Source organism: Castanea sativa, chromosome 10 (genome assembly GCF_040712315.1).
Source record: "Castanea sativa cultivar Marrone di Chiusa Pesio chromosome 10, ASM4071231v1".
Lineage (NCBI taxonomy): Eukaryota > Viridiplantae > Streptophyta > Magnoliopsida > Fagales > Fagaceae > Castanea > Castanea sativa.
This window is the reverse complement of record NC_134022.1, coordinates 37947285-37973087: the sequence shown is the minus strand read 5'-3', so window position 1 is coordinate 37973087 and position 25803 is coordinate 37947285. Positions and strand designations below refer to the sequence as shown.

Here is a 25803-nt window from a genome sequence, read left to right as displayed (position 1 = left end):
TTTGAGCCTTGAGATATAGCTCAATTGAATTTTATTATACAGCCATAAGTATTTGATGCTATGAATTTCTAACTTTTTATTTTTATTTTTTAACTTACTGAAGGATTTTTAGCAATTAAGTTATGCTGACTTGGATTCTTTAAATAAATAAATAAAAAATTATGGTGATTTCGGTTCCACCCCAGATACATTTAGAGAGTCCCAAATTAATTTGTTTATTGCTTCTTTTGTTTTTGGGACAAAAGATGACCACATAATGATGAGTTGTAAAGTAGTGCATGATGTGCTCACAAATAGAAAGCAAAAGAGCTTAGAAAATGTTGTGATTCATATAATGGCATTAAGTTTATCTACATGTTTACACTCACTAGTATGTCATACATACCATATTAAACAAAGCATTTTGAGTAACAATCATTTCTTTTTAACTCCTTATACAAAAATTCAAAAGAAAATAGTAAAAAAAAAAAAAAAAACCTTAATTAGGGGACAAAATCTAATTAATTAGATGAAGAAAATTTAAGGGTTGAAACACAAGAACTAGGCTTCATAGCAGACTCTAGGGTTTTCAATACTTGAGTTGCGCATGGCCTAGCCGTGGGGTCAGTGGCGGTGCAGTGAAGGGCTAGGTTCATAGTCTCAACAATCTCATTCTGATTATTCGTTGCATGTCCCCTTATCATACTATCAATCCACACATCAAGATGACAATCTGAGTAGCAATATCGGGCCCACTCAACAATATTATTCTCTTGCATGCCAAATTCCGTGTCGGCGGGGCTTTTACCAGTCAATAACTCAATCAATATGAGACCGAATCCATATATATCACTCTGTTCTGTCATTTCTTTGGTTTCTCTGGTTTCTGCAATGACAGAGGAAAAACAAACAAAAATTGTGGTTCATCGAACCTATATACTTGAGTATATGTGGTACGTGCATGGATGCTAAGTTTAGTATTTTACCAATTAGAGCATGCCACATCCTCTAAAATTTGAATTGAATGCATGCTGACATATATCTTATCATGGTGTTGTTGATTTCAATTATATTCACATGTGATGCATGTAAGGCTGACTGCCATGTCTTTTCTTAGTTGAATGATACTATTGTTTAGCCAAAAAAAAAAAAATATTAACCTTGGAATTAGCCAACTAGAATCCATATTTTAGGCACCACACTAGATTGATTGGTAACTTTTAGACATCTATTTTTCTTTCTGCAATAGAATTTCAAAATATAGATTCCCTTTACTTAAACATCTAAATACCCTTTACTTTATGAGTTCAACTTTTCTAATCAATACTTTAGGGGCAATCCCAATAAATTCTTTCCTAATTTTTCGGTGTATGTAGGACAAAAGACTTAAACACTTGGGGATTAATTAGGAATTATAAGAGTCTTAAACACATGCTAATTAAAAAAAATCCCACAATCTTTAAACAACGTTTCCATCAAGAAAAAAAAGTTGAAATTCTTAAACAATCCTTAAACATCTCTCCTTAATTTTACTGCTACTTATCATGTACTTAAAAGTCTCTCAAAAGTTAAAAGAAAATGTTACACGAACAGCCTAAAATATGAGAAAATATTCTCCTCCACTCATTTTACAAAACAACCATAATTGATGCAAACATGTACAATATGATTGCCTCTAAATTATCTACCACTAATAATAGGATTTTTAATAGTACTTGTTATAAAAGGGTAAATTAGTCATGTACCTGGAGCAACGTAGGCTGAAGAAATGGACTTGGTGTCCATACAAGCCAACCCAGCAGGAAGGCTCAAACTCAGGCGAGGCTCATCTTTTCCATCAACAAGAACTCCCTCCGGCGACATGTCACCAACCACAACACTTGGTGAACAATATCCATGCAAAAAGCTCAGCGCTTTCGCGATCCCAATCGCGATTTTACGCCTTCTTTCCCAACTCAAATTCCGAAGAACTTCACTCAAAACTTTCCCATCCACATACTCATAAACCAAAAATCCACGCTTTTCAGACCAACAAATTCCCATCAACCTAATGATGTTTGGGTGCTTAAGCTTACCGAGTTCGGCAACAACAGACCAAAAACTCGTTGGAAGTACTGTATTTCCACCTTTCATTTCCTTCACCACGAACTGCATGTTGTTCATGAAAGACTTTGCTCTATATGAAACTGAAACCCCTTTCTTGTTCCCTCTCATAATGACATTTTCATCTTTGGCCGATGAGAAAATATCCTCCATTGTGAGGGACTTCGAAACCTTGGAATCAAAGAACTGCATTTCCCATATTCCATATTCGTTTTCCACTCTTTTCAGCTCCAACTCATCACGCCGGCTTCGAATGAAAACAAAGAGAAAAGCAGCAATAGCTAACATTACTAATGCGACCAAAAAGCAAGTGAGAACATACCACCACATGGGACTTTTACCGCTCTTGCAATGCGGTAAACCACTTGTAAAATCGCCACCACAAAGGTTATTATTGCCGGCAACAGCACTGGCATTAATAGCAAGAAATGCCCCAGTAGAAGGTAAGATTCCATGCAAGTGATTGTGAGAAATATTCACTTCTACAAGAGATTCCAATCTTCCAAAACTTTCCGGAATTTCACCGGAAAATTGGTTTTCCGACAAATCAAGTAGACCCAGAACCGGAAGTTGAGCTAGACTGATTGGAATTAGGCCACTGAGTTGATTATGGCTGAGGTCTAATCTCACAAGCTTCTTGCATGATGAAAATTCTTCTGGAATGTGACCTGAGAGCTTGTTTTCACGTAGCTCTAATTGCACTAGCTCTGATAATCCCCCAAAGCTCTTGGGGATATTACCTGAAAACTGATTTCCAGATAAGTCCAAGCTCTGAAGCTTGTCACTACCAAATGAACCTGGCAGCTCTCCAAAAAAATTGTTCTTCCCTAAATTCAGCATCTCCAGTGATGCCATATCCCACTTTTGCTTGTCAATTCTGCCAGAAAGATAGTTGCTTGAGATATCCAGGAAGTTTACTAGTGGCAGTGTTGTGAAACCTGAGGATAATTCACCGGAGAGACGGTTGTTTTGGAGGCGTACTCGCTTTAAGCTTGTGCAAGAACTCAAACTCCTGGGAATTTCGCCTTCCAGGGAATTAGAGAAGAGGATGAGCTTATAAAGCTGGCCCGAGTTGCATAAGCTTTCAGGGATTTTCCCGGCGAGATAATTGGTGGAAAGGTCCAGTACAGTGAGATTGTTTAGCCTTCCAAGGTCTCTGGGGATCTCACCGGATAATTGATTCGACCATAACTGGAGCATTTGAAGTCGAGGCAAGGAGGTTAAGGCAGCCGGAATCTTTCCCGTAAAGTTGTTGGAGAAAAGATGAAGAACCTCCAAGTTTTGCAGCTGAATTATGAGCTCTGGGATCTCACCAAAAAGAGAATTGATGCTAAGATCAAGTGAGGCCAGCTTTTTGAGGTTAAAAAGTGATCTTGGAATTGGACCCGTGAGCTTGTTCTCGTATAGGAAGAGATACTGAAGATTGCTGAGGTTTCCTAGAGAGAATGGAATATGTCCACTGAGATTGTTGTAGACAATATCAAGATGATTGAGAGAAGTCAAGTCTCCAATCTCTGTTGGAATTTCACCTGAAAGATTGTTGTAGCCTAGGTAAATCCACTTCAAGCTCTTCATTTGGCCTATTTCATGTGGAATTTCACCAACTAGTTGGTTTGAAGCCAAAGTCAAGACTTGCAAAGTTGTGATATTTGATATGGATTTTGGAATTTTTCCCACCAAAACATTTCCACCTAGATCAAGAAATTGTAAGCTAGAAAGCAATCCAATATTGTCTGGAATACTACCCGAAAGCATGTTGTTGGAAAGGTCTAGTGTTTCAAGGTGGGAAATGGAAATTCTTGGCAATGGACCTGTTAAATTATTGTTACTAAGATTGAGGAATTGAAGTGAAGGACAAGAAAATAAATCACCAGGAATTTCCCCAAACAACTGATTGTTGGAAAGATCAACAACCTTGACGTACTGCAATTGGAAAATTGAGGCAGAAACTTTGCCAGAGATGTTTTGCCCAGAGAGCTCAAGTGAGTTAACATGGGAAGAGTTGTCACAGACTATACCATGCCAGTTGCAAAAAGTGGCAGAGGAATTCCAGTCAGAAAGAAAGCCAAACTGGTCTTTGATCGAAGCTTTGAATGATAAGAGAAGCTCTAGTTCCTCGCCATGCAACATGGGAAGATTGAAGAATAAGAATAGCAACATGAACATGGAGAATATTGGACATCTTTTAGTTCCTTTCTTGGCCATTTCTAGCTGAGTTTATGTAACATCTACGTAAAGACAAAAAAGGCTGAGATGAGAATTTTTAGAGAGAGACGGAGATGACAGTTTTCCAGATATTAATGTAATAAGAACAATTTTTTGTTTCCACCTAAGATTTTGATCACAGTTTACTCGGATCCCAAGCTGTTAAAAGACAAAGAAACAATAAAAACAAATATTAACACGATTTTCTATATGGTGTTCAATATATTACTCACTCGGCCTTTTCTTCCCAACAAAAATCAAAGAACCCTTTTTCTTTATAATCTGGAAAATAAAGAACTTACCACATTTGCATGAGATTAGAATCAACCAAGCACTCTAGAATCTGTACAAAGCAACAAAGAGCATAATAATAAGTTTACATGTTACATGCATTAATACAAGAATATTATCCATAATCTTCATCCTTAAAAAGTTTTAAATAACACTATTCAAGAAAAGTGAACCAAGAGAGCATGCATGATGTAAACTCTTTAGGACAGAATATTTGTGCAACATAAAGAAATTAAGAGGCTTAGGTAAAATATCCCATTACGTACCTAAAATCTCATAATTGGTATGATCTATAAGATCAAAGACTGAAGATTTGTAACTAAGAAACGTGGATTGAAAGAGAAGAAATTAGGAGGACAAGTTTTGAACTATTGAAGGAGACTAGGGTGAGAGAGAGTGGGAGATATGAGTGCTTAAATAGAATGAGGGTTAAGGCTGTGGAAATGGGCTTGGGATTGGGGGATAATTACGAAAGTGCACCTTGACTTCCTTTAGAATGATGTTTGAACAAGAACGGTTGAAAGGGAAACAGGGACAGATGCTGGAAAAAAGGCTCTGATTTTGTCGGTTTATTCACTAAAATGCTCTTTTGACTGACTGACTGGGTATAGTCTCAAAGGGATTTTCTGTAACCGTTGAAAAGTTTGAAAGTTTTGTGGGCATGTGGTTGTGTATGCCTTCGATCATTGATGTTGTACTTATTTACATATATGAAAGACTTCATGGTTTGGTTGCTTTTCTGAAAAAGGTTTTCCAATCTCTCCGACCCAATTATGAAGATAAAAATTGGTATGCACAACATTGTGAATAAGAGTTTATGTTTGGCAAAAGCAAAACTCCATTTTAGACAGTTTAGGAGGTAATTTATCAGATACCTAGTGGTAATAGTAAACAGCTAAAGCATGCACTTTAGAGAGACACTACATAGGTGATAGTGGCAACAATCATGGTAGTTAAGAGTATTAAAATTTCATAATTTTTTTTCTAACACCAATTGAGTTCAAGCAAATTATTAAGATAAATTACATGTTCAAATTTGATTTTTTTTTTTTTGTCAAACAAACTCAAGTTATTGATGAATTACTTAATTAAATTATTTTTCCTATATAAAGTAAGCATCACAGTTTATTTTTATTTTTTACCTCTTTATAAATCTATACTAAAAATTAATAACTAAACTATATGATAAGTTATATTAGTTAATTAGGCAGAATGATTCTCAATTTATGAACTTATAAATCTTATTGACCATAGCTCTAGTGATAAAGAAAGAGTTAGTACAATGATGTGGCAATGGAGACCATGCATGCTAGTGATATTAGTTTGTCAAAATAGTGATGCTAGTGTTACTACAAATTTATTTAATATGTTGTGAAGTATTTCCAATTATGTTCATGTGTAAGCTTTTTATGGTAAAATTAATAAAACTTAGGCATTTTCCTAGTAAAAAATTATATCTAGAGAAATGATATGTCCACAATATTTTTATAACATTTTTACAATAAATCCTAAGTGACAGGTTGTTATTATTGTGGTAAAAAAATAATCTTAGTGTTAGGTTCAAATTTGAACCAATAACAACTAATCACCTATGATTTGTTGTGAAAATATTGTAAAAATGTTATGGACGTAGTACATCTCTTATATCTAAGGCCAGATTCATTAGAACTTTAAACATAGCCTAAATAAACTAAATTCAAGCTTATATAGCTTCAACAAACTATTAAGCTTGAACCTCTCTCCCTCGTAATTATAATTGGTTTGGGTTTAAATCGACCTTAATTATTAACCTTCTCTTGTGAGGGCACACAATTTCCTTTTCTTCTCTCTAACTTCTTCAGACAGGTAAGTATAACACATACCTGACCTCTCTTGTTTTTTTTGTTCGTTTGCTTTTTTTTTTTTTTTTTAAATTATATTTTGTTTGGCAATCAATAGGAAATCATCTTTTATTTTTTCTCTCTACAGCTTCTATTTTCAGGCTTAGTTGGATTTCCTGTAATCATTAAAGAATCTACTAATGTGTTGACATTAGTTGTTTATTATATTTTGTCAGACATAATTATAACATATTTAGTAAGTCAGATTATTCTTCGAACTCTCTTTTTGTAAACTCTATCCATAGATTCCATACTAGACCAGAGAAGTTTGAAATTGGTCTCAGAGAGTAAATTCATAGTAAAGGTGAGGATAAATTGATAGAGAAAGAGATGAGCTCCCCTGCATGTAAAAGCAATAATATTCTTGAGCTCCTTTTGTTTGAACTCTTTATATTATTATCTTGGATTCTCATTAACAGTAGAGAGAGAGAGAGAGAGAGAAAGCAAGAGAAAATAAATAAAAAAAAAAACTTTTAGACATATAATTAAAGAGAGTGCGTACAAGCACATAGAAGGAGCTACCAAACAGAGGCAAAGAGAATTGAGAAGAACAGTGGGGTTATAAAGCAATGAGAGAGAGAGAGAGAGAGAGAGAGCTATGCCGAGGAATATAAAGAAAAAGTGGGTTGTCTTTACATTACATACACCGATGCTCGTGCGCAAATTCTTTCTCTTTTGGGACCCAAAGTCTCTTTCTCGAAGGAATATACAGTGTATGGTCTTTGTCAAACCCGGCATGCTGTGCTTATCTCCATTTTCTAGGGTTTTACACTACCAACAGTCCACCCTGACCCTCTCTCAACCGCACAGCCTTTCCCCACTTCCTCTTTTTGGCCATTTTAAAATCCTCCTCCACCTTTTGGTATATTTTATATATATATATATATTTATATTTATATCAATTGATCAGTAGAGTGTTTTAGTAGGTGAAACAATAACCAATGCAACTGTAATTTATACAAGTAGAAAAAGGAATGGAAAAAGAAACAAAGAAACCTTTAGTTAGTACTTACTATTTATAAAGAGTCAGTCCGTATTCACTTGTCCACAATTCTTTTTTTAATTTTCCATGGAACACTACCTTTTGGTATTATATATGTATGGTTCTCAACAACCAAAGGAATCAATTAAGGAAGTGGCCACTACATTCTAGACCAAATAAAATTAAGAAACCATTTGGGATTTGCAAATCAAGTTAGGCAATTACTTAGGCGGGTAGCACTATATATATAGCTAGAGAGATTCAGTGGGGTTAGGCAACTGGTTTTTAGAGACTTCTTTCCCACTCTATATTCCCACCAAAATTAAATAAAAATAAGAAGACTAAATTTTCATCCTAAATCGGATTAAATCCGTTGCCTAATGGTTCAAAAACTATCAATGTGTGTTAAATCTTAGAAATAATTTTCTTATTAAATATATTTTACAAGACTATTGACTAAGTCAAATGACTGAGAGTACTCTCGATAATATTTTCAAGAATTTTGATAATGTGTTTCTCTAAGGACACGCATTAACCAGACCCTATTTTTAATAAGTTAGAGTTACTCTCCAAAAGTTTTCCCTAAAAAGTCAACAATTTAAGACCTAGATATTAGTCCAAAAATATTTTGGCTCATACTTCAATGATAGTTGAGGCTGAAGTTTTACCCAATTTTTTCTCAAAAATAAAAAAATAAAAAAGGTTGTACCCAATCTACTTTACTCATGACCAATTTAATTGACACTCACTTGGGAGGAAGGAGTTTTGCAATTTTTGACATTTTTGACAGTGGGAATATTTTTGTGGAAAAGAATGACGAATTACATTTGGCATATTTTATTGTAGATATTAATATTATAATTTTTGTTATTGCTCTTTGTGTGAAAATTTTAATTTAATTAGGTTTTTACTCCGACAAATTAACTGAATGGGCCTCATCAAGATCTTGTTTGCCCGAGCACCAACAACGTAAGCTGAAAAATGGCCAACAAATCAAATTTTAAGGGCAAATTATAGCAAATCAAACTTGAAAAATCTAGCATATTTCAATTCCCAATTAATAATTTAGATTCCTTTTATTTTGATGTTTTCCTCAATTTCAAACTTTTGAGGTGACTAGAAAACTTGATCAAATCGAAAACATAAAGAACTTTTGAGGTGACTAGAAAACTTGGCCAAACCGAAATCATTTTATGTTGACTAGCAAAAAATTCTAAAACTGCGTAAAGAGATACAAAACATACAAATTCCATGAAACGTACAAAACAACAAATAATTTAGAATGTTCAAAATGTCAAAATTACCCTCAAAATTATCAAAATGCCTCAAAAAGTTTCATAATAACACGGAAATCTACAATATGACAGAGATATCTTTATATTTTTCAAAATCACAAAAAACGCCTCAGATCAATCTCTAAAATGACCTAAATACCTCTAAAATCTTCAAAAAGATCAAAATACCCATTTAAAACCTTCAAAATGACAAAAATAACCAAAGCGCTCTCAAAACCTCCAAAATACCCCCTAGAAAAACAACTTGAATATTTTCAAAAGCTCCAAAATGATAAACCCCCCCCCCTCCCCCAAAGAAAAAAACTTCTAAAGTGATCACGATATACCTCGAACTGTAGGAATCGCACGCCCACAAGCTTTTAAAAGTCGGACAAAAACAACTTCAATTGTTCTTTTTGAGGTTTCAAATGTCTTTTATTAGGCATGTGAATGTGTAATTAGGTATATGGATGGATTAGTTCCCTTTTTCCCCTTTAAACTCTAAAAGAATTTCTTTATTTATCCAAAACAAAAACTTTAAAAATAAGTTGATAGTAGGTTTTGCTTTTTGATTAAGTTTAGTTGATAGTTTTTATTAATTCTTTTAAGTTTTTTTAACTCTTATTTTGATTATGTTTATTAGTGTAATTATCAGTAATTTTTTGATTGCGCATATTTTTTTTAGGTTGATTTTAGTTGTTCTGTATTAAGATTTTAAAGTGGTGAACTAAAGTTGTTATTAATAACCATTAATATAGGAAATTTTGTTTTGCTTTGTTTTTTTTTTTTTTTTACGAGCTAAACACGAAAAGCAAACAATTTTCAACTGAAAAAATTATGCTAAAATAAATGGAGTCTCAATCAAAATGAGCCGAACACTAGTGGATATTATTATTTTCTATGCAATAATCACTCATTTTTTTCGTAGTGTTTTGATTTGTTTAGATGGCTTTGAGCAACCTATTCTTTTAGCAAAAAATAATCTAACACAATTTCCAGCATGGGCCTAAATTATTCAAAGTAACCCAGCTCTTTGAATAATTTGTCTTTCTTCAACATTTTCTGAAGAAAAGCAAAGTAAAAATTAAGAGAATTTTAAGCAGTATCACTATCTCCCACCAGTTATCATCTAGATGTGAAAGTATATTTTTAATATATAGGTAGATAATTAGTGAGAGCGGAGAAGTGTGGTTCAAACCACAAACATGAGAGACAATACAAAAGATGTCATCAGAGTTTGCACTATTACTTGAAAACCCTCTAATATCTAAGAATTAATATAGACAAATCTATACTTTATCAGACATCATTGTTTATGCTCTTCCAACAGTTAAATGCCTAGGCAAATTCATCAGCAACTTGTCTAATTACCTTCTGTCTTCCACTGTTTCTGCGCATGTAAGTAGGTTGGTATTCTAGAATCAATTTTAGTATATATTATGAGCAATTATTGTTCACGTTTTGGGCTTTTTGACATAAATATATATAGCATGATCAATTGCTGATTCAGGTCATATCCTTTCTTGATAATATTGAAAAGTTAATGGATGCCAATATGCTGTAAAGAGCAGACTAGGTTTAGTGCTTTCATTTGTACATGTACTAATTAATGTAGCACTTTTCATTCTGTACCTTTTATATATAATCTTTGTATTTAAAATTTTAATTAGATAACCTTTTAAAGCCCTTAATAAAATGAGGTATGCATGACGTTGACCCGACCATTTCCCTTAAATAAGGATCTCTTTCTCTTTTGAAATTCGTAGGGCTTAATGTTCTTAGTTAGTGGTCCAGTTCAATCACTTAGCCAAAAAACTTTAATAATTCTTTGATTAATTAAGGACCATTAATAGGAAAGATGGTAAGCAATTGCTTTGTATTTGTTTTCCCCTACTTTTGAAAAAGAATAAAATTCCAATATGCACTATGATCTATAAATGTCGGGCGCAAGGGTCCACTAAGATTGCAACTAACATGGGTTATTGGATCATGGATTCATGAGCTAAATTTGAGCATCACATGGCATAAACTGGTGTTACAGATTGTGAGGATTCATATTCTCCAAACTCTTCTAATGGTACTAAAATATAGTCAATCTCTTCGGTTTGCACATGAAAGCCATCAAAGACCGTTCTCACTGGGTCATTAATTAGGTTGGTAAGAAATCCAAAAATATGAAAAAAAAAAAGAAAAAGAAAAAGAAGACAAATATATACTACAATTTAAGAGAAAATGAAGTTGAAAAAGACTTGCATTTATGGTTTGTTTGGATACTTTTTATATTGCTGAAAACTGAAAACTTATTACTAAAAACACTATAACAAAATATTTTTTAAAAGACAAAACGCTGTTTACACGTTTTTTAGGTGTTGGCTGGTATATGAACAGTGTCGTGGGACCAGTAAGAAAAAAAACACAAAACACAAAAAAATCTCTACGCAAATGCACGCTTAAACGTTTCGAATGATTACATATGGGACATTTTACTGTAGTTGTACGAGTCTTTTTTATATTAATTAATTAGTAATGGTGTATGTGGGAGTTTATAAAAGAATGTGGGTGAAAGGAAGAAATATAAAATTTGCTATTATGTTGTTTATCTTACTTTTGAGAAATGTTTATGAAATAATGGAACAGAATGAGCATTACTTTCTAATTCTTTACCACTAAACTTGCAAATGGGAAAATTAATGAGATATTTCTTAAAAATTAATTTTAATCCATTATATTCTATTATAAAGATTATAGAATTTTTCCTCCTCCTAAACAAGTTGTGAGTGAGTGGTCACTTGTTAAAAAAAAAAAAAAAAGTTGCATGTGTTAAGAAGATAAATCAGATATTCGAAGAGGTATAAATACTATCATTTAAGGAAAAAAAAAAAAGTTATATAGCTGAGGCTGAGGCTGAGGCCGAGTCACAGGACTCTACAGATCAGCCCGGATTATTAATTGTCATTGTCATCTTGGGCCCCTAGTTGAATTGGGGGACAAGTATCCAACCAAATGAATTGGAAATTCACATGCAATTGGAAGAAAGGTGGTCCATTTATAAGAAAGGTGGTCCAAATTTTCTAAGCTTTAAAGCCCTAAAGTAAGGGGTATTGCACGTGTGCAACTCACGTGCAATGTGAGATTTTGCACCAAGGGCTTAGCTTTGGTCTAGGTGCTTAAAGATCTTGGGATTTGGGAATTGTGGACCATTAACAATTATTGCAGTCAAAATAAATGTACAGACTAAGTTCTACTTTTATAAAGCTATCTATATAGGCCATAGTGATGTATTCGATGAGGTTTAGATATAAAACTTGCCCAGCCCAAGGATAGCCCACTTTCCTTCTGGGTGAAGCCTAGTTTCTTCTTACCTATAATCCAATCGCAGTTTCAAGCTTGAACAAGGCTACGAGCATTTCTTCACGCTCAGATTAAAAAGAAATAAATAAATATATATATATATATATATTTATTTATAGATCAATAGCTGGGGAGAGTGAGATTTAAATTCTAAATATCTTAATCTGAAATATTAAAAGAGCTAATAAGTTAAGCTAGGAAGCTCTTGAAAAAGAAGAAGAAAAAATAGAAGGCATTTCTTAAAACACATGGCCAGACATCGGGGGTCCATTTGCTTTGGCTTAAAACATAGTTTATTTTACGTATAGCTTAAAAAAATTGTACTTTTAACTAATTATTTTTTAAGAAAAATAGATAAATGAAAGGTGAAAAACTCATTTTCGTTCTTACATTTTCACGCGATTCTCACTTTGGTCTCTATTTTTTATTTTCACTGCTTTTAGTCTCTAAAATCAAAAAAGCGATCTCGTTTTTGTCCTTATCATCAGTGCTCTAACAGCAAAGTCCTAAGTAGCAGATGGAACACGGAACACCCTACTATTTGACGAGGCGTTGATGTGACATTGATGTGGCGATTAAAATATTATTAAAAAATATTATTTGGTATTTTTATATACCACGTTAGCATTTTAATTTTTTTTAAAGCCATGTCTGAAAATTCAAACCAAAAAAGAAAATAAATTTTAAAAAAATTTAAATCTAATTAAAAAATTGTTAAAAAAAATCTAATTAAAAAAAAACCTTTAATTTCTTAATTTTAATTTAAACTAAAAATGCAAATTTGATTTAAACTGAAAATTTAATTTCTCAATTCTCATATTTTCGTGCATTTTATTTTTTCTTAACCAAACACGAAAATATGTTGGAGCTTCCCAAATCTCAGATCAAATCAAATTCTCTTCTCCTTACTCTCTTTGAGCTATTCCACAGCTACCATGAGCCACCACTAGCTGTGATTTTTCTTCAAACCTCTATCCTTGCGATCTCACTCTCTCTAATTCATCATGCTGAATCAGTTTCTCCAACTCTCTCTCAGCGTCCTTCTTCGCTCCATCGCTCCGATCACTAAAGGTCCGATCCTATTGCATCAGGATCAGCGTCACCGTGCGCGGAGTTCTGTCGTCGGATCAAGGTATGTAGGTCACAGATCGGTTGGTGTTGGTCACGATCTCTCTGTCCTGGGTTTGTTTTTCCATGTGGGTGTTGGTTTGTTTTAAATTTCTGGGTTTTTGTTTTTATTTTATGTGGGTTTGATGATTTTTCTAGGTTTATGAGTTTGATTTGTAGGAGGTTTTGGTGGAGGGTGGTCTTTGGATGGAAAATGGGAACATCGCCAATGGTGGCTGTGGCATGCATCAAGAAGAGAATTCATTGCCCATGAGTGGGTATTTGGGTTTGTTTGAGACTTATGTGACTAAGTTTGTTTAGATTTGGGTATCCTTGCTCTTGTTCTGGGTTTGTTTGTATTTTTGTTTTTCTGGAGAGAACGTGGAGTTGTTTGTTTTTATGGGTTTTTTTGTGTGTTTGTTTTTGAAGAAAAATTCTGGGTTTATGGGTTTGCTAGAGATTGAATTAGTTATAAGGTTTATGGGTTTATTTCTTTGATTTATTTATGGTTTGGTTTGGTTTCTTAGATTTGTTTCTTGTTTTTTTGGATTTGATGGAGTAGATTTGGTTGCTGGATTTGGATTTGGGGTTTGTTGGAGATTGGTTTATTTCATACATTTAGGAAGAACACGAAGAACAACTTCAGTTCTTACGAAAAAATATTGAAAGTAAAAAAAAAAAAGAAAAAAGAAAGAAGTTTTGTTTTTTAATTTGTTTTCTTTTTTGGTTTAAATTTTCTAACATGGCTTTAAAAAAAAAAAATTAAAATGCTAACGTGGCATATAAAAATGCCAAATAATATTTTAATTGCCACATCAGTGACACATCAGCGCCACGTCAGCTAGTAGAGTGTTCCATCTGCCACCTAAGACTTTGCCGTTAGGGCATTGACAGTAGGGATAAAAACGAGATCTTTTTTTTAATTTTATTTTAGGGACTAAAAGCGGTGAAAATAAAAGATAGGGACCAAAGTGGGAATCGAATGAAAATGTAGGAACGAAAATGAGTTTTTCACCTAAATTAAAATAAGGTTAAAATGCAAAACTGACATTCTAAGTTTCAGCTTTTGTCATTTCAGTCCTCCAAATTTCAGTGTAAATGCACTTTTAGTCCCTATATTTTGACGTTTTTCCATTTTAGTCTCTACATTTTATTTTTACCACTTTTAGTCCCTAAATCAATTATCGCGTGTTATTTTCGTCAATCAACCGAAGGAAATTGTTGAGCTGGCCGCCGAAGGAATTCAAAAATTATAAAAAATGCCACGTCACCATGACACATTAGCATCTATTTTTTTAAAAAAAAAACTGTCAATTTTAATTAAATAAAAAACAGAAATAAAACAAAAAAACACTAAAATTAAGATCAATATCTTTACTCTCTCTGGTTTTCTCTTCCATCTCATTTTCTTAAATTAGTTTTTCTTCTCTCTCTCTCTCTCAGCCGTGTCTCACTCTCTCAAAATTTCTCATTCTCTTCTCTTCTCTCTCTCTCTCTCTCTCTCTCTCTCTCTCGTGGTTCTCACTCGTGGTAACTGGTGGTGTGGTGGCTGTGGTGGGTTGAGATTGGGCTAGATGGGTTGAGATCGGGGTGGGTGGGGTGGACGGGTTGAGATCAGGGTGGGGTGGGTTGAGATTGGGTTTGGAGTGGGTGGCTTGAGATCGGGGTGGCTGGGGTTGAGTTCGGGGTTGGGTTCTTCTTCTTCTTCCTGCTCTTCTTAGCTTCCCAGTCAGCTGGCCATTGAATCACTGCCAGCACCGACACTTGTTGTGAAGCTGAGGCTGTACACCCAAGCCCCCTAAACGTTGCTGAAGTAAAGTTGTTCTTTTTCTTGGTGCTGGAGTTTGTGGGTGTGGCTTCATTTGAGGTGTTTGTGTTGGAAAAAGTGGAGAGGATGAGGGAAGAGATGGTGGATTTGCATCTACTGGATTGGATTATAGATGGGATTTGTGGGTTAGGACTAGTTGGAGGGTCCATCTCTGAAATGGGTTGGTGTTGGAATTGGTTTCTGGGTCTTCTCCATTTGACTTGCTCTAGGCCTATGGGTGGGTTGGGTTTTTTCTTCTTGTTTTCATTTATATCCAAGTGATCTGGGTTTGAGTTCTTAGGTTGTTGGGTTTGTGTTCTTGTGAGATGAAGAACAATTTGAAGAACAATCTTAACAATCTTAATTAATGTGAAATTTAGTTTTTAATTCTATTTTTATTTTTATTATTTAGTTAAAATTAATAAATTAATTTTTTAAATTTATATGCTGACGTGTCATGGTGATGTGACATTTTTTATAATTTTTTAATTCCTCCGACGGCCAGCTCAACAATTTCCGTCGGTTGACTGACGGAAATGACGAAAATAACACGTGATAATTGGTTTAGGGACTAAAATTGGTAAAAATAAAATGTAGGGACTAAAATGGAAAAAGGTCAAAATGTAGGGACTAAAAATGCATTTACGCCTTTAGTATTTCAATCATTTAAGTTTCGAATTTTGTCAATTCAGTCCTTCGTTACCCTTCAGTTAAGTGCTGCTGTTAATAAAACCAAAATGACGTCGTTTTGGTTTTTTTTTTCTTAATTTTACTAAAATGCTTTAATCACAAAAAAAAAAAAAAAAAAATCTAAAGGGAATGACGACGTTCTCTTGCCTCTGAAAATCAAAAACATCACCAATACATGTACAGATAAGAAGAGAAGGTTGAGAATTGGTCTCATGTACGTCCATACGTTGAAGGTTTCGTTGTGCCAGGAGAAGACGCTGAGGAACATGTCTTTGAGCGGCCATTCGCACAGGTAATAGTCCAATATGTACTCATTATCTCTCAAATATTTTGGCAACTCCTTGTACTTCACCAATCGTCGCTCGAATCTCTGCCTCTTCTTCTCCGCCTTCGTCTTCTTCATCTCTTGTTGAGTTTCTGAGCCAGTGAAAAATACTCCTTGCGCTTCCGTTTGGACTCCTTTGCTTTTCTGGCGAACAATACTCATCGTCATCACCGTAGCTTTCCTTGAGATTTTGTTCTCTAGCAAAAAATCTGTCGGATCTAAACTCTCTAGCAGCTTTGTGAGGTCCAAGTCCCGAGAGGTTCTGATCAATCATTTCCTTCAATTTCTAAGCTCTTTCTATTTATACCCAACAATGACCGGTGTGAGCCAATTAAATAAAGCTACTACATGAAAACAGTGAAGCTTCTCGACATTTTTAGCTTTTTCTTTTGGGTTGGGATAGAGTAAGGGTCGTTCCCATTAGATTTTTTTTTTGTAATTAAAGTATTTTAGTAAAATTAAGAAGTTAAAAAAAAAAACCCAAAACAATGTCATTTTGATTTAGTTAACGGCAGCACTTAACTGAAGGGTAACGGAAGACTGAATTGACAAAATTTGAAATTTAGAGGACTGAAATGACAAAACTAAAATTTAGAGGACTGAAATGACAAAAGCTGAAACTTAGAGAGTCAGTTTTGCATTTTAGCCTTAAAATAAACTCAACCAAACAACCAAAACAAAAAAACTTACTAGGAATGTCGAATTTAAAGAATGAGCTTGTTAGGAGAGAAAGAAAGCAGAAAAGAATTCTATATTTTTAATTTTTTATATGTATATGTATTTCAATGAAATCCTTAATGGAGGTTATCACAAGTTAAATTAAAACATACTAGGAAAGTATAATAGAGTAATACTAAAAAAAATAGCAAATAAATAAAAAAAAGAGACAGAATCAAGGCTTGTCAATTATCAAAGCTAATTTAAGCCTGGTAGATTATAATATTTTAGAACATTCTAGGGATATATGCCTCCTCAAACTCACGGTACTCTAGCTAGCTAGCTTGAGCTTAGTAACAAAAGTACAAAAACAAATTGGAGGATGAGATTTAGGGTGGGTTTGGATAGAGAGGTTGGCGTCTGCGTTTGAGATTTTTACATTTTAGACCTTTTTTTTTTTTTTTTTTTTTTTTCCATTCCTGCGCGTAGATTTCAACTAGGAGACATGACGCACTGTTCACCACTGTGCGTGAACAGTAACCGCATAGTGGTGAACTGTTCATGCACTTTTCAGCTTTTTTAAAAATTAAAAATGGGACCTGCGGCACTATTTACATGTTTAAAAATTATTTTGCTACAGTGTTTTCAGTTTTCAGCTTTCAGCTGTATCCAAACGGATCCTTAGTAAATATGACAGTCAGTTGATTAATTATGAGTAGAGACAAGATGTTCACTATGATTACACATAAAATGATAATTAGTGTGAGTTTGGAAAGCGCATTTTGCGGGTTTCCAAGCGGCTACGTTTTTTTAGTGGATCTCGTGCACTGTTCATTAGACCCACAAGTACTTTTTTCAGCAAAAACAATTTTAAAATTGGGTCTTACGGCACTATTCACATATTTAAAAATTGACAAAATTTAGGTACAATCCCTTAAGTTCCCTATTTAAAATTTTGACATCTGTCCAATTTAAGAATCCAAATAAATGGCGTTAAAACTAAATTTTTTTCCCCTTCTCCCTTCTTTTTCCCGTACTGCAACTGCAAGAGAACCCACAGTTTTAGATTTTAGATCTTTTGAATTGTAGGATCTGTGCCTTCTGCTGAAAATAAATAGATGGGTTATGCTTTCTACTCCAAATAAATCCAAATAAAGTAAAAAGAAAAAATCACTGTGGGAAATTCAATAGTCACTGGCTCTCAAAAGGAAAAAAAAGAAGTCCATCAGCTATAAACTTATTCTCATCTCAGCCCATCAAAAGCTATGCTTTCTGCTTTCCCATGGTGCTCATCAAAAGTAAACAAAAAAGCCCTAGCAGAAAAATAAAGAAGAAAGGAGAAAGCACGGTGGAGAAGAAGAGGTATGTCACCTTAGTGGAGCTGTTGATCTTGAAGAGGTTGAGCTCTGCGAACGATTTGAGAGCGGTGAAGACCGGTTCGGTGATAGAAAAGGTGACGATTTTGAGAAGAGGCAAGAAGGAAGCTTTCTGATTTTTCCCCCTTTCTTCCTTATTTTTTTGCTGGGGCTTTTTTGTTTGCTTTTGATGATGATATCTATTTATTCTTTTGCAGAAGGTACAAATCCTACAATTTGAAAGATTTGAAGCTGTGGGTTCTCTTACAGTTGCAGTACAGGAAAAAGAAGGAAAAGGGAAAAAAAAATAATTTTAACGCCGTTTGTTTGGATTGTTAAATTGGACAGAAATGTCAAAATATTAAATAGGAAACCTAAGGTATTGTATCTAAGTTTTGCCATTTAAAAATTATTTTGCCATAATGTTTTCAATTTTCAGTAATAAACAGTATTCAAATAGACCCTTAATCAATCTTGATATGTGTGATATGCTAATGTTTACGTCATTATGGACAATATAAATAGTACTATGATTATCACAAAAGATAGGAGAGGTGCCGTGCTAAGGCCTATAGCAACCAACATATCTAGAAAAGCTCAAAGATAGTGCTAGTAATTGTGCATGACATTTAAGGTCCATTTGGTTGAAGGGGTGAAAAGTGGGAGAATAAAAAACGATGAGAGGATAGAAAAGTGGGAGGATAGAAAATGTTTTAATTTCTTTCCTTTTTGTTTGGTTAGGAGTGGAAAAGCGGAGGAATGAAAAAAAATGAGTTTGAATAAATTTACTTATATACCCTTATTAAAGAATAATGCCCAATTAAAACAAAAAAGTGGCAAATAACCAGAAAAAAGAGCAATCACCCAAAAAGAATTGAAAAAAGAAAAAAAGAAGAGGCAATTGGACGAAGCCTATGTGCACATGCACATGGGCATTTTTGTCAATCAAGAAAAAATACATCCTCACTTTGTTTTCTCTTTTATTTCGGGGAGAAAACATTTTGGTTGACCCAGGGAAAAAATACATAGACTCCACAATTTATTTTCCTTTCTCCCCAATCAATTAAACACACTCCAAAAAAGTTTATCTTCTCATTTTCTCTTTAAAGTTTTCTATCCACCATATTTTACCTCCTAACAAACATACCCTTAACCTTAAAACTATAACGAGATACAATAGATTAACTCTTACTACACCACACTTAAATTTGTCACCTGGGAGATTTCTCCAGGGTTCTCATATTATCAAATAAGCTTGAAAACAAACAAATAAGCAAAACAGCAAGAGCCTTATTGCACAATTGAAGTTATTGTTCAATTTTCTCCATACTCCATCCCTCTTCATATTATTATTATTTTCTTTCAATTATTGGTTGTCATAGATCTGGGCTTCATCCTTGAAGCCCACTATATATCGCGGAGTTGTACTCATTCATGAATTTTGTCACCAAAGATACCTAGCTATAATGATTCTAAAAAGAAAAAAAGATATACCTAGCTATAACAAACTTCATTAATAGCTAAATGTATAAATAAATGGACAATTGAGCTTTTTGGTTTAAATACATTGTTTGATTCTCCTAACAAGAAAAAGAATTTCGGTTCAAATCCTCCTCCGATTTGTTTAAAAACACAAATCAAAAATCAAAAACAAAAACAGCTTATGCTTGACCCATCCTGTCCTTATAGTCCATCCCTAGGCTATCCCCAATGAAACGCTGCTAAGGTCATTGAAAGAGAGAATACAGAAAGAAACTAATGTTCATTATATCGACATAGAAACAAATTGAGGAACTTATTGGATAGTTTTCAAATATGAAATTAAATTTACTTTGAATAGAAAGAATCTAGAATTTTTTGTGAAAATGAACATTGTGCACAATTTCTATTCTGGCAGCTGATGTTAAAATACATTCAAATGGTAGACTTCAAATAAGCTCAGATACCCTCGTTCTTATTACAAAGATATGCTTACAAACTAGAGCCCTCTCTATTTAAGAGTGATTCTCTTCATATCATCTAGCAACAAGGTTTTGCATACAGTGAAAGGAGTAGAAATTTACTACAATTTGGTATATGAAAATGAAAGCTACACCAACAAGGTAACCACGGATAAGGGACGAAGAAGTTTACTTATTTAAAGGAAATTCCATAAAATCTTGTATGTTAAAAGAGGTGTTTATCATGTCATACGTTAACAAAATACTGCTGTACGTACTTTGACATTGCACATAGCAAAGTTGGGTATATGACAAACCAAAAAGGCACATGAATTATTGGCTCAATTATTAAGCTCAGCAATGTCCCTGGTGATTGCTGGAATACAACTCGAACTCCTTGCAATCCCACTCCTCTTTTGACCTCCTTTATCTGTAGTAGGACTCGCAGACTTAGCCCTAGTTCTTGAACTTTTCTTCAATATCTCTTTGAAGGCCTCAGCTTGGTACAAAACAGGATGAGTCCTACCAAATCTAGTGAACCTTACACAAGCACTTATGTGTTCATTCAAAGCCTCTTCTCTTTTCCCTCCATTCTTCTCCATCTCTTCACTCACAGCTTCAGCACAGAGCCCACAAATTAACTTCCCTGAAAACTTTTCACGCACGCCATTGATGTACTCACGCGTGCACTCTTCGGACATTTCACAGCACTCGCACTTGGCCTCTTCAACCTCGGATATTGGAGGGAGGTCGTGTTTTTCAATGTCAATGTCAATGTCTTCTTTGCTTAGCTCGAATGAGATATCTGGTATTGTTCTCTGGAGACTTTCCATTGAAAGGCTTGATGGCCTTTTAGAGTAGAAACCAATGGGGTTTTCTCTGTTTGGCGCCATGAGGTGAAGGACTTAGCAGTGGTGAAAATTATCGCAATATGAAGACTATTGGAAAAGCTAGTGTTGTCTCTTGAAGAATGCAAGAGGAAGAGTGAATGTGGAAAGTAAGTTAGAAGTGGGATATTCAGTGTTCTTTGGAATGAGTTCAGAAAATTTTGAGGTCTCTCTTGTGGGGAGCCATGTACCTATGTTCTAATTTATATTGTCTGCTGTATCTAAGATCAGATGTATGTGGACTGTAAACGAATTTTCCCCAGCAATCAATGAATGTGGGAGAAAGAGAGAGAGAATCCTAACCTAGATTTTTTGATGACACATCAAAAAAATAACGGCCTCTAATTTCACTGTTTTTTTTTTTTTTTTTTAAATTTATTATTAAGCCAACACACCTACGTAGCATGTGAGGGTTTATTTATTTATTATTATTTATGATTAATATTTCTTGCACACAAGTTATTAGGCACAGTTTTACACACACCTAATTTTTTAATTGAAATTGTGACTTTAAGTCACAATTTTCAAGTTTAAAATTTTGATTTTAAATCATGGTTTCAATTCAAAATAGGGCATATATAAAACTATATGTAATAACTTACGTGAAATAAACACAACTCTTTATTTATTGGTTAATTTGTAATGTTTTAAGAGCATTGTTAACATCATTTGATTCGTCACTTATTGTAATTTTCAATAGGTTTAAGTTCTCCTCCTTTACCATTCAATTTTCAAAAACAATCTTTTGGAGGAGTTACATTTGTGAATGCGGCTAAAGGGAAAGAATCAAAAACTAACACACTGTTTTACGCACAGCCAATTTTTTAATTGAAATTGTGACTTTAAGTCACGTTTTTCAAATTTAAAATTGTGATTTCAAATCATGGTTTCATTTCAAAATAGGGCGTGTATAAAACTGTATATAATAGCTTATGTGAAATAAACACAACTCTTTATTTATTGGTTAACTTGTAGTGTCTCAAGAACGTTGTTGACGTCACTTGATTCATCACTTACTGTAGTTTTCTATAGGTTTAAGTTCTCCTCCTCTAACATCAAATTTTCAAAAACAATCTTTTGGAGGAGTTACTTTTGTGAATGCAGCTAAAAGAAAAGAATGATCAAAAACTTAATTAGACACCATTTTACACACACCTAATTTTTTAACTAAAATTGTGACTTTAAGTCACAATTTTCAAGTTTGAAATTGTGCTTTTAAATCATGGTTTCAATTCAAAATAAGGCATGTATAAAATTGAATATAATAGCTTATGTGAAATAAACACAACTCTTTATTTATTGGTTAATTTGTAGTGTTTCAAAAGCGTTGTTAGCGTCATTGAATTCGTCACTTACTGTAATTTTCAACAGGATTAAGTTCTCCTCTATCATCAAATTTTCAAAAACAGTCTTTTGGAGGAGTTACTTTTGTGAATGCGACTAAAGGGAAAGAATCTAAAACTTTGTCTATTCACACGACGGTCCATACAAGTCTAGTCCTTACTTGAGCTATAGCTTCTCTTCGTTTGCTGAAAAGCGAAAGACATGAGAAAATTATAGAAAATGACTGAACGCTTCTCCAATCCATGCATTCAGGCAAAGACAACAAATTTACAAATTAATGGCTATGTCCTCAAACAGCAGAGCAGATTGATCTAAAGAGCTCCAAAATCACGAGAAACGTGACCATCCTGCATACATGTGACAGAGAGAGATGTACTTATCATGATCAGAAGGATGATTATTAAAAAAAGGTTTTACATTCACAGGTATCTTGAAGTGGAAAAGAAAAAGTGATTCCGCTCTTCCAGGACTTAATTTGCTGTGGGCGTAGAGAGGAAAACCGGGTTGTATTTCTGTCTGCAGACTTGGAGAGTAGAGAAAACTTGATAAGAAGGCTTTTAAGTATGTGGATTTTGTAAATGAAAAAAACACCACTTGCAACTAGTAATGCAAAAGTGGTCCTTGATCAACTTGCAGTTCATATACCCTGTCTGCTGTGGGTAAAAATACAATTTATTTGAAAAATTGAGTCACTATATAATTGAGTCCAATGGATTATACCAGAAAGCGAGATCAAGATGATTTTTCCTTTTAGAAAATATTAGTCACTGAACCATGCAATGTACTGAAAGTTCAAAAAATAATATGTATGATTCAGATTTTATTAATAAATAAAAATGGAACTAGAGAATTTATAAAAAGAAATGTAGACTACAATCTTAAATTAATGTTTCTCATGCATTGAAAATATGTATCATTTTATTCATAAATAACGTAGATCTCACACTACTATACAATATATCTACACATTATAAAAGAGATGATATATATATTTGATACATAAAATAATTATTAAAACTTAAAAGACGAAGTCAATAAAAAGTAAAAAAATTTCCTCTCATATTAAAAAAATATAAAATATAAATAGGACAAAATTTAGTTAGAAAATTGGTTGTAGTGAGTTTAATGCTACAATCTTACTTAATATCTTTTTATTGGAGGTGAATTTTAACAAATCTACCATTGAATTACAATTTCTTATTATATCCTCCATGCTTGAAAATTTTTTAAAAAATTAAAAATCAATAGCTATATTATCAATAAATTGTTTGAAATGCAAGTTTTTGTAATTTAAAATTATGCATAAAATATAATCTTATAGATCATATAATAAATAATATTCATTAGTACAAAATTTGACATGTGTATTAAGAGCGTTAAGAATATGTAATCCAACCGTTAGATTTTTGAAATATGTAGTAGTGTTAATAATATTAAGTACGATCGTAACCTTAGATTACAACCAATTTTGAATTTAAACTTTTTCCATATATATATATATATATATATATATAGAAATATAACGTGAATATAGAAAAGGAAAAAGTTTGACTACAAACTAATCTAGAGCTATCTTGCTTCAACTCATGATGGGCAATTAAAGAGACTATTCATGTGTAATTTTAGTTAGGTGATTTTTTGAATGAGTTATGTAACTTGTTTAAAAAATACACATAAATAATAATGTAAATTGCTACTTAATAGATTAGAAAAGATAGCTCCAAAGTTTGGTGCCAAACTTTATCCCATAGAAAATTAAAATTTTACTTTAGAAAGCTTGATAGATCATTTCATATATTCCGCATGACTATATATATATATATATATTAAATAGAAAAATCTAAATAGTTAATGGCCCTTAATTGAAATTTTCATATTTTAATCTAGAATTGCAAGAGCCAACGAAAAAAAATACAAATTGCCAAAAAAACGTTGAATAAAATATGTTTTTTTATTGGATTTAAAATATGTTATTCTCTCAATGTTTTTTTTTTTAAATTTTTTGAGAAACAAACTAACTACTAAACACATAAATCACCATTACAAAATAATTTAACTTTTGTAGTAGTAGAATGAAGCTTTAAGTAACGGGGAATAGTTGCCTTCAAAAAAAAAAAAGTAATAGGAAATAGTTACACTCAAGCTACGTGTGACAAAAGATGCTTATGATAGACAATAGACATTTATCACGATTGCGTTTGTGTGTGTGTGTGTATATATATATTATGTCATTTAAATAAAATATGAATCGGCAATATATTAACTGAGGGATTATATAAATACGAAAATTTCAATTAAGGGCCATTAACTATTTAGATTTTTCTATTTAATATGAATATGAAATTAAAATTTTCTATTTAATTTCATATTTTTCCCACCCCTCCCCGCTTCGCCCCATGCGGGTTTTTCCCGCCTCGCAAAGGTGATGGGGCGGGGATGGGTGAGATTTTAGACCCGCACCACGGGGCGGGATGGGGATGGGTTTACACTTTTTAGACCCACCCCGCCCCATCCCCACCCCACCCTGCATTAATAAGGATTAAGTTGTAATTTTTTCATACTCTAAAATCCTACTATTTAAACAAAAATATCATCAGCTTATTTTATTTTACCTAACGTGGTTCTACCTCTCTTTTCTCTCAAGCAAAGTTAGAAATAAGGTACCAATTTTAACTTTTTTTTTTTTTTTTTGTCTTTTCATTAATGATTCATATGTCTTTCTCAACTTACTTTTCATCATAAACATAATATGAGATTTTTGTGTCATACTATGAGAATTTTGTTGTGACATTGTCTTGTTAAACATTTAGATAATATTATTTAGTTTTTGCTAAAAATTTGTTTGATTTGATAGGATAAATTTATTTATAATTTTAAGTATATTTTTAATATTGAAACATGTCATTTTATTTGAAAAAATGGTAATAGTTTTAGAGAAAATTAACAAGAAATAAAATTTTACGGTGTAGGACGGGGCTTCGCGGGTCTTCATGGGGCTTTAAGAGGCGAAAATGGAGCAAAAAAAATTTATACAGATGAAGATGAAGATCTCATCTTTCGACCCCGCCCTGGCCCATTGCCATCCCTACTAGGTAAGTAATAGTATGGGCCAATAAAGGTAGAGACGTAGAGTGATTGCGGCCCAAAACTCGGAATTCGGAAGAGTATAAAATAATAAAGAAACAACTTTTTGCGGACTGTGGTGGTGCAAGGTGTACTGAGCTATTATGGTAAAACAAGAATTTAGGAAAATGCGAGAGTCTTGCTTCCATAGCATAGTGGTAGTGCGTTCGCTTCGTAAGCGAAAGGTCACGAGTTCGATCCTCGCTGGGAGCTTTATTTTTAAATGGGAGAGAGATATGGCCATAGAATCAATCAGTTGAATAATAATAATAATAAGACCAATTCCTAACTTTGTTGCCTCGGAATTTTCCCTCGCTGGGAGCTACATTATCAAAGGAAGAGATCATATGGCATTAGAATAGACCAATTCCTACATGCCTTGAAATTTTTCAACCACCTCTCAAGAATTAACATCTTAAAAGATGATATCCCTTTTTGACTTCATACAATCCTGACTTAGAATGAGGCTGTATTAGTTTGTCTGCAAAGACTGTATTGACAAA

General features: G+C 33.4%; 2 protein-coding genes and 1 non-coding gene across 4 annotated transcripts; 1 reads left to right on the top strand and 2 right to left on the bottom strand.

The window, feature by feature from the left end:
- Positions 1-310: 310 nt before the first annotated feature.
- On the bottom strand, positions 311-4958 carry LOC142613887 (uncharacterized). 2 transcript variants are annotated; one of them, XM_075786404.1, is made up of 5 exons: positions 4845-4958; positions 4590-4630; positions 4412-4446; positions 1725-4310; positions 311-865 (listed from the first exon to the last, which is right to left on the bottom strand). In XM_075786404.1, exons 4-5 carry the CDS (start codon positions 4285-4287, stop codon positions 501-503), a joined length of 2928 nt encoding a protein of 975 aa, XP_075642519.1. In that variant the 5' UTR covers positions 4288-4310; positions 4412-4446; positions 4590-4630; positions 4845-4958; the 3' UTR covers positions 311-500. The 2 variants fall into 2 exon arrangements, with proteins under 2 accessions (XP_075642519.1, XP_075642520.1); XM_075786405.1 differs by lacking the exon at positions 4412-4446.
- Positions 4959-20287: 15329 nt separating this feature from the next.
- On the bottom strand, positions 20288-20839 carry LOC142612481 (uncharacterized). Its single transcript, XM_075784568.1, has one exon. It carries the CDS (start codon positions 20837-20839, stop codon positions 20288-20290), a length of 552 nt encoding a protein of 183 aa, XP_075640683.1.
- A 4602-nt stretch (positions 20840-25441) lies between these two features.
- Positions 25442-25513, top strand: TRNAT-CGU (transfer RNA threonine (anticodon CGU)). Its single transcript has one exon. It is a non-coding gene; the product is annotated as a tRNA-Thr (tRNA).
- The last annotated feature ends 290 nt before the right edge of the window (positions 25514-25803 follow it).

What these genes read in the sequence shown, in the direction of transcription:
- LOC142613887 (XM_075786404.1), bottom strand. Translation starts at nt 4,287, where the DNA reads ATGGCCAAGAAAGGAACTAAAAGATGTCCAATATTCTCCATGTTCATG. An exon ending in TTCAGCCTACGTTGCTCCAG is followed by an intron (nt 866 to 1,724) that starts GTACATGACTAA and finishes CTGTCATTGCAG; the next exon opens with AAACCAGAGAAACCAAAGAA.
- LOC142612481 (XM_075784568.1), bottom strand. Translation starts at nt 20,839, where the DNA reads ATGGCGCCAAACAGAGAAAACCCCATTGGTTTCTACTCTAAAAGGCCA.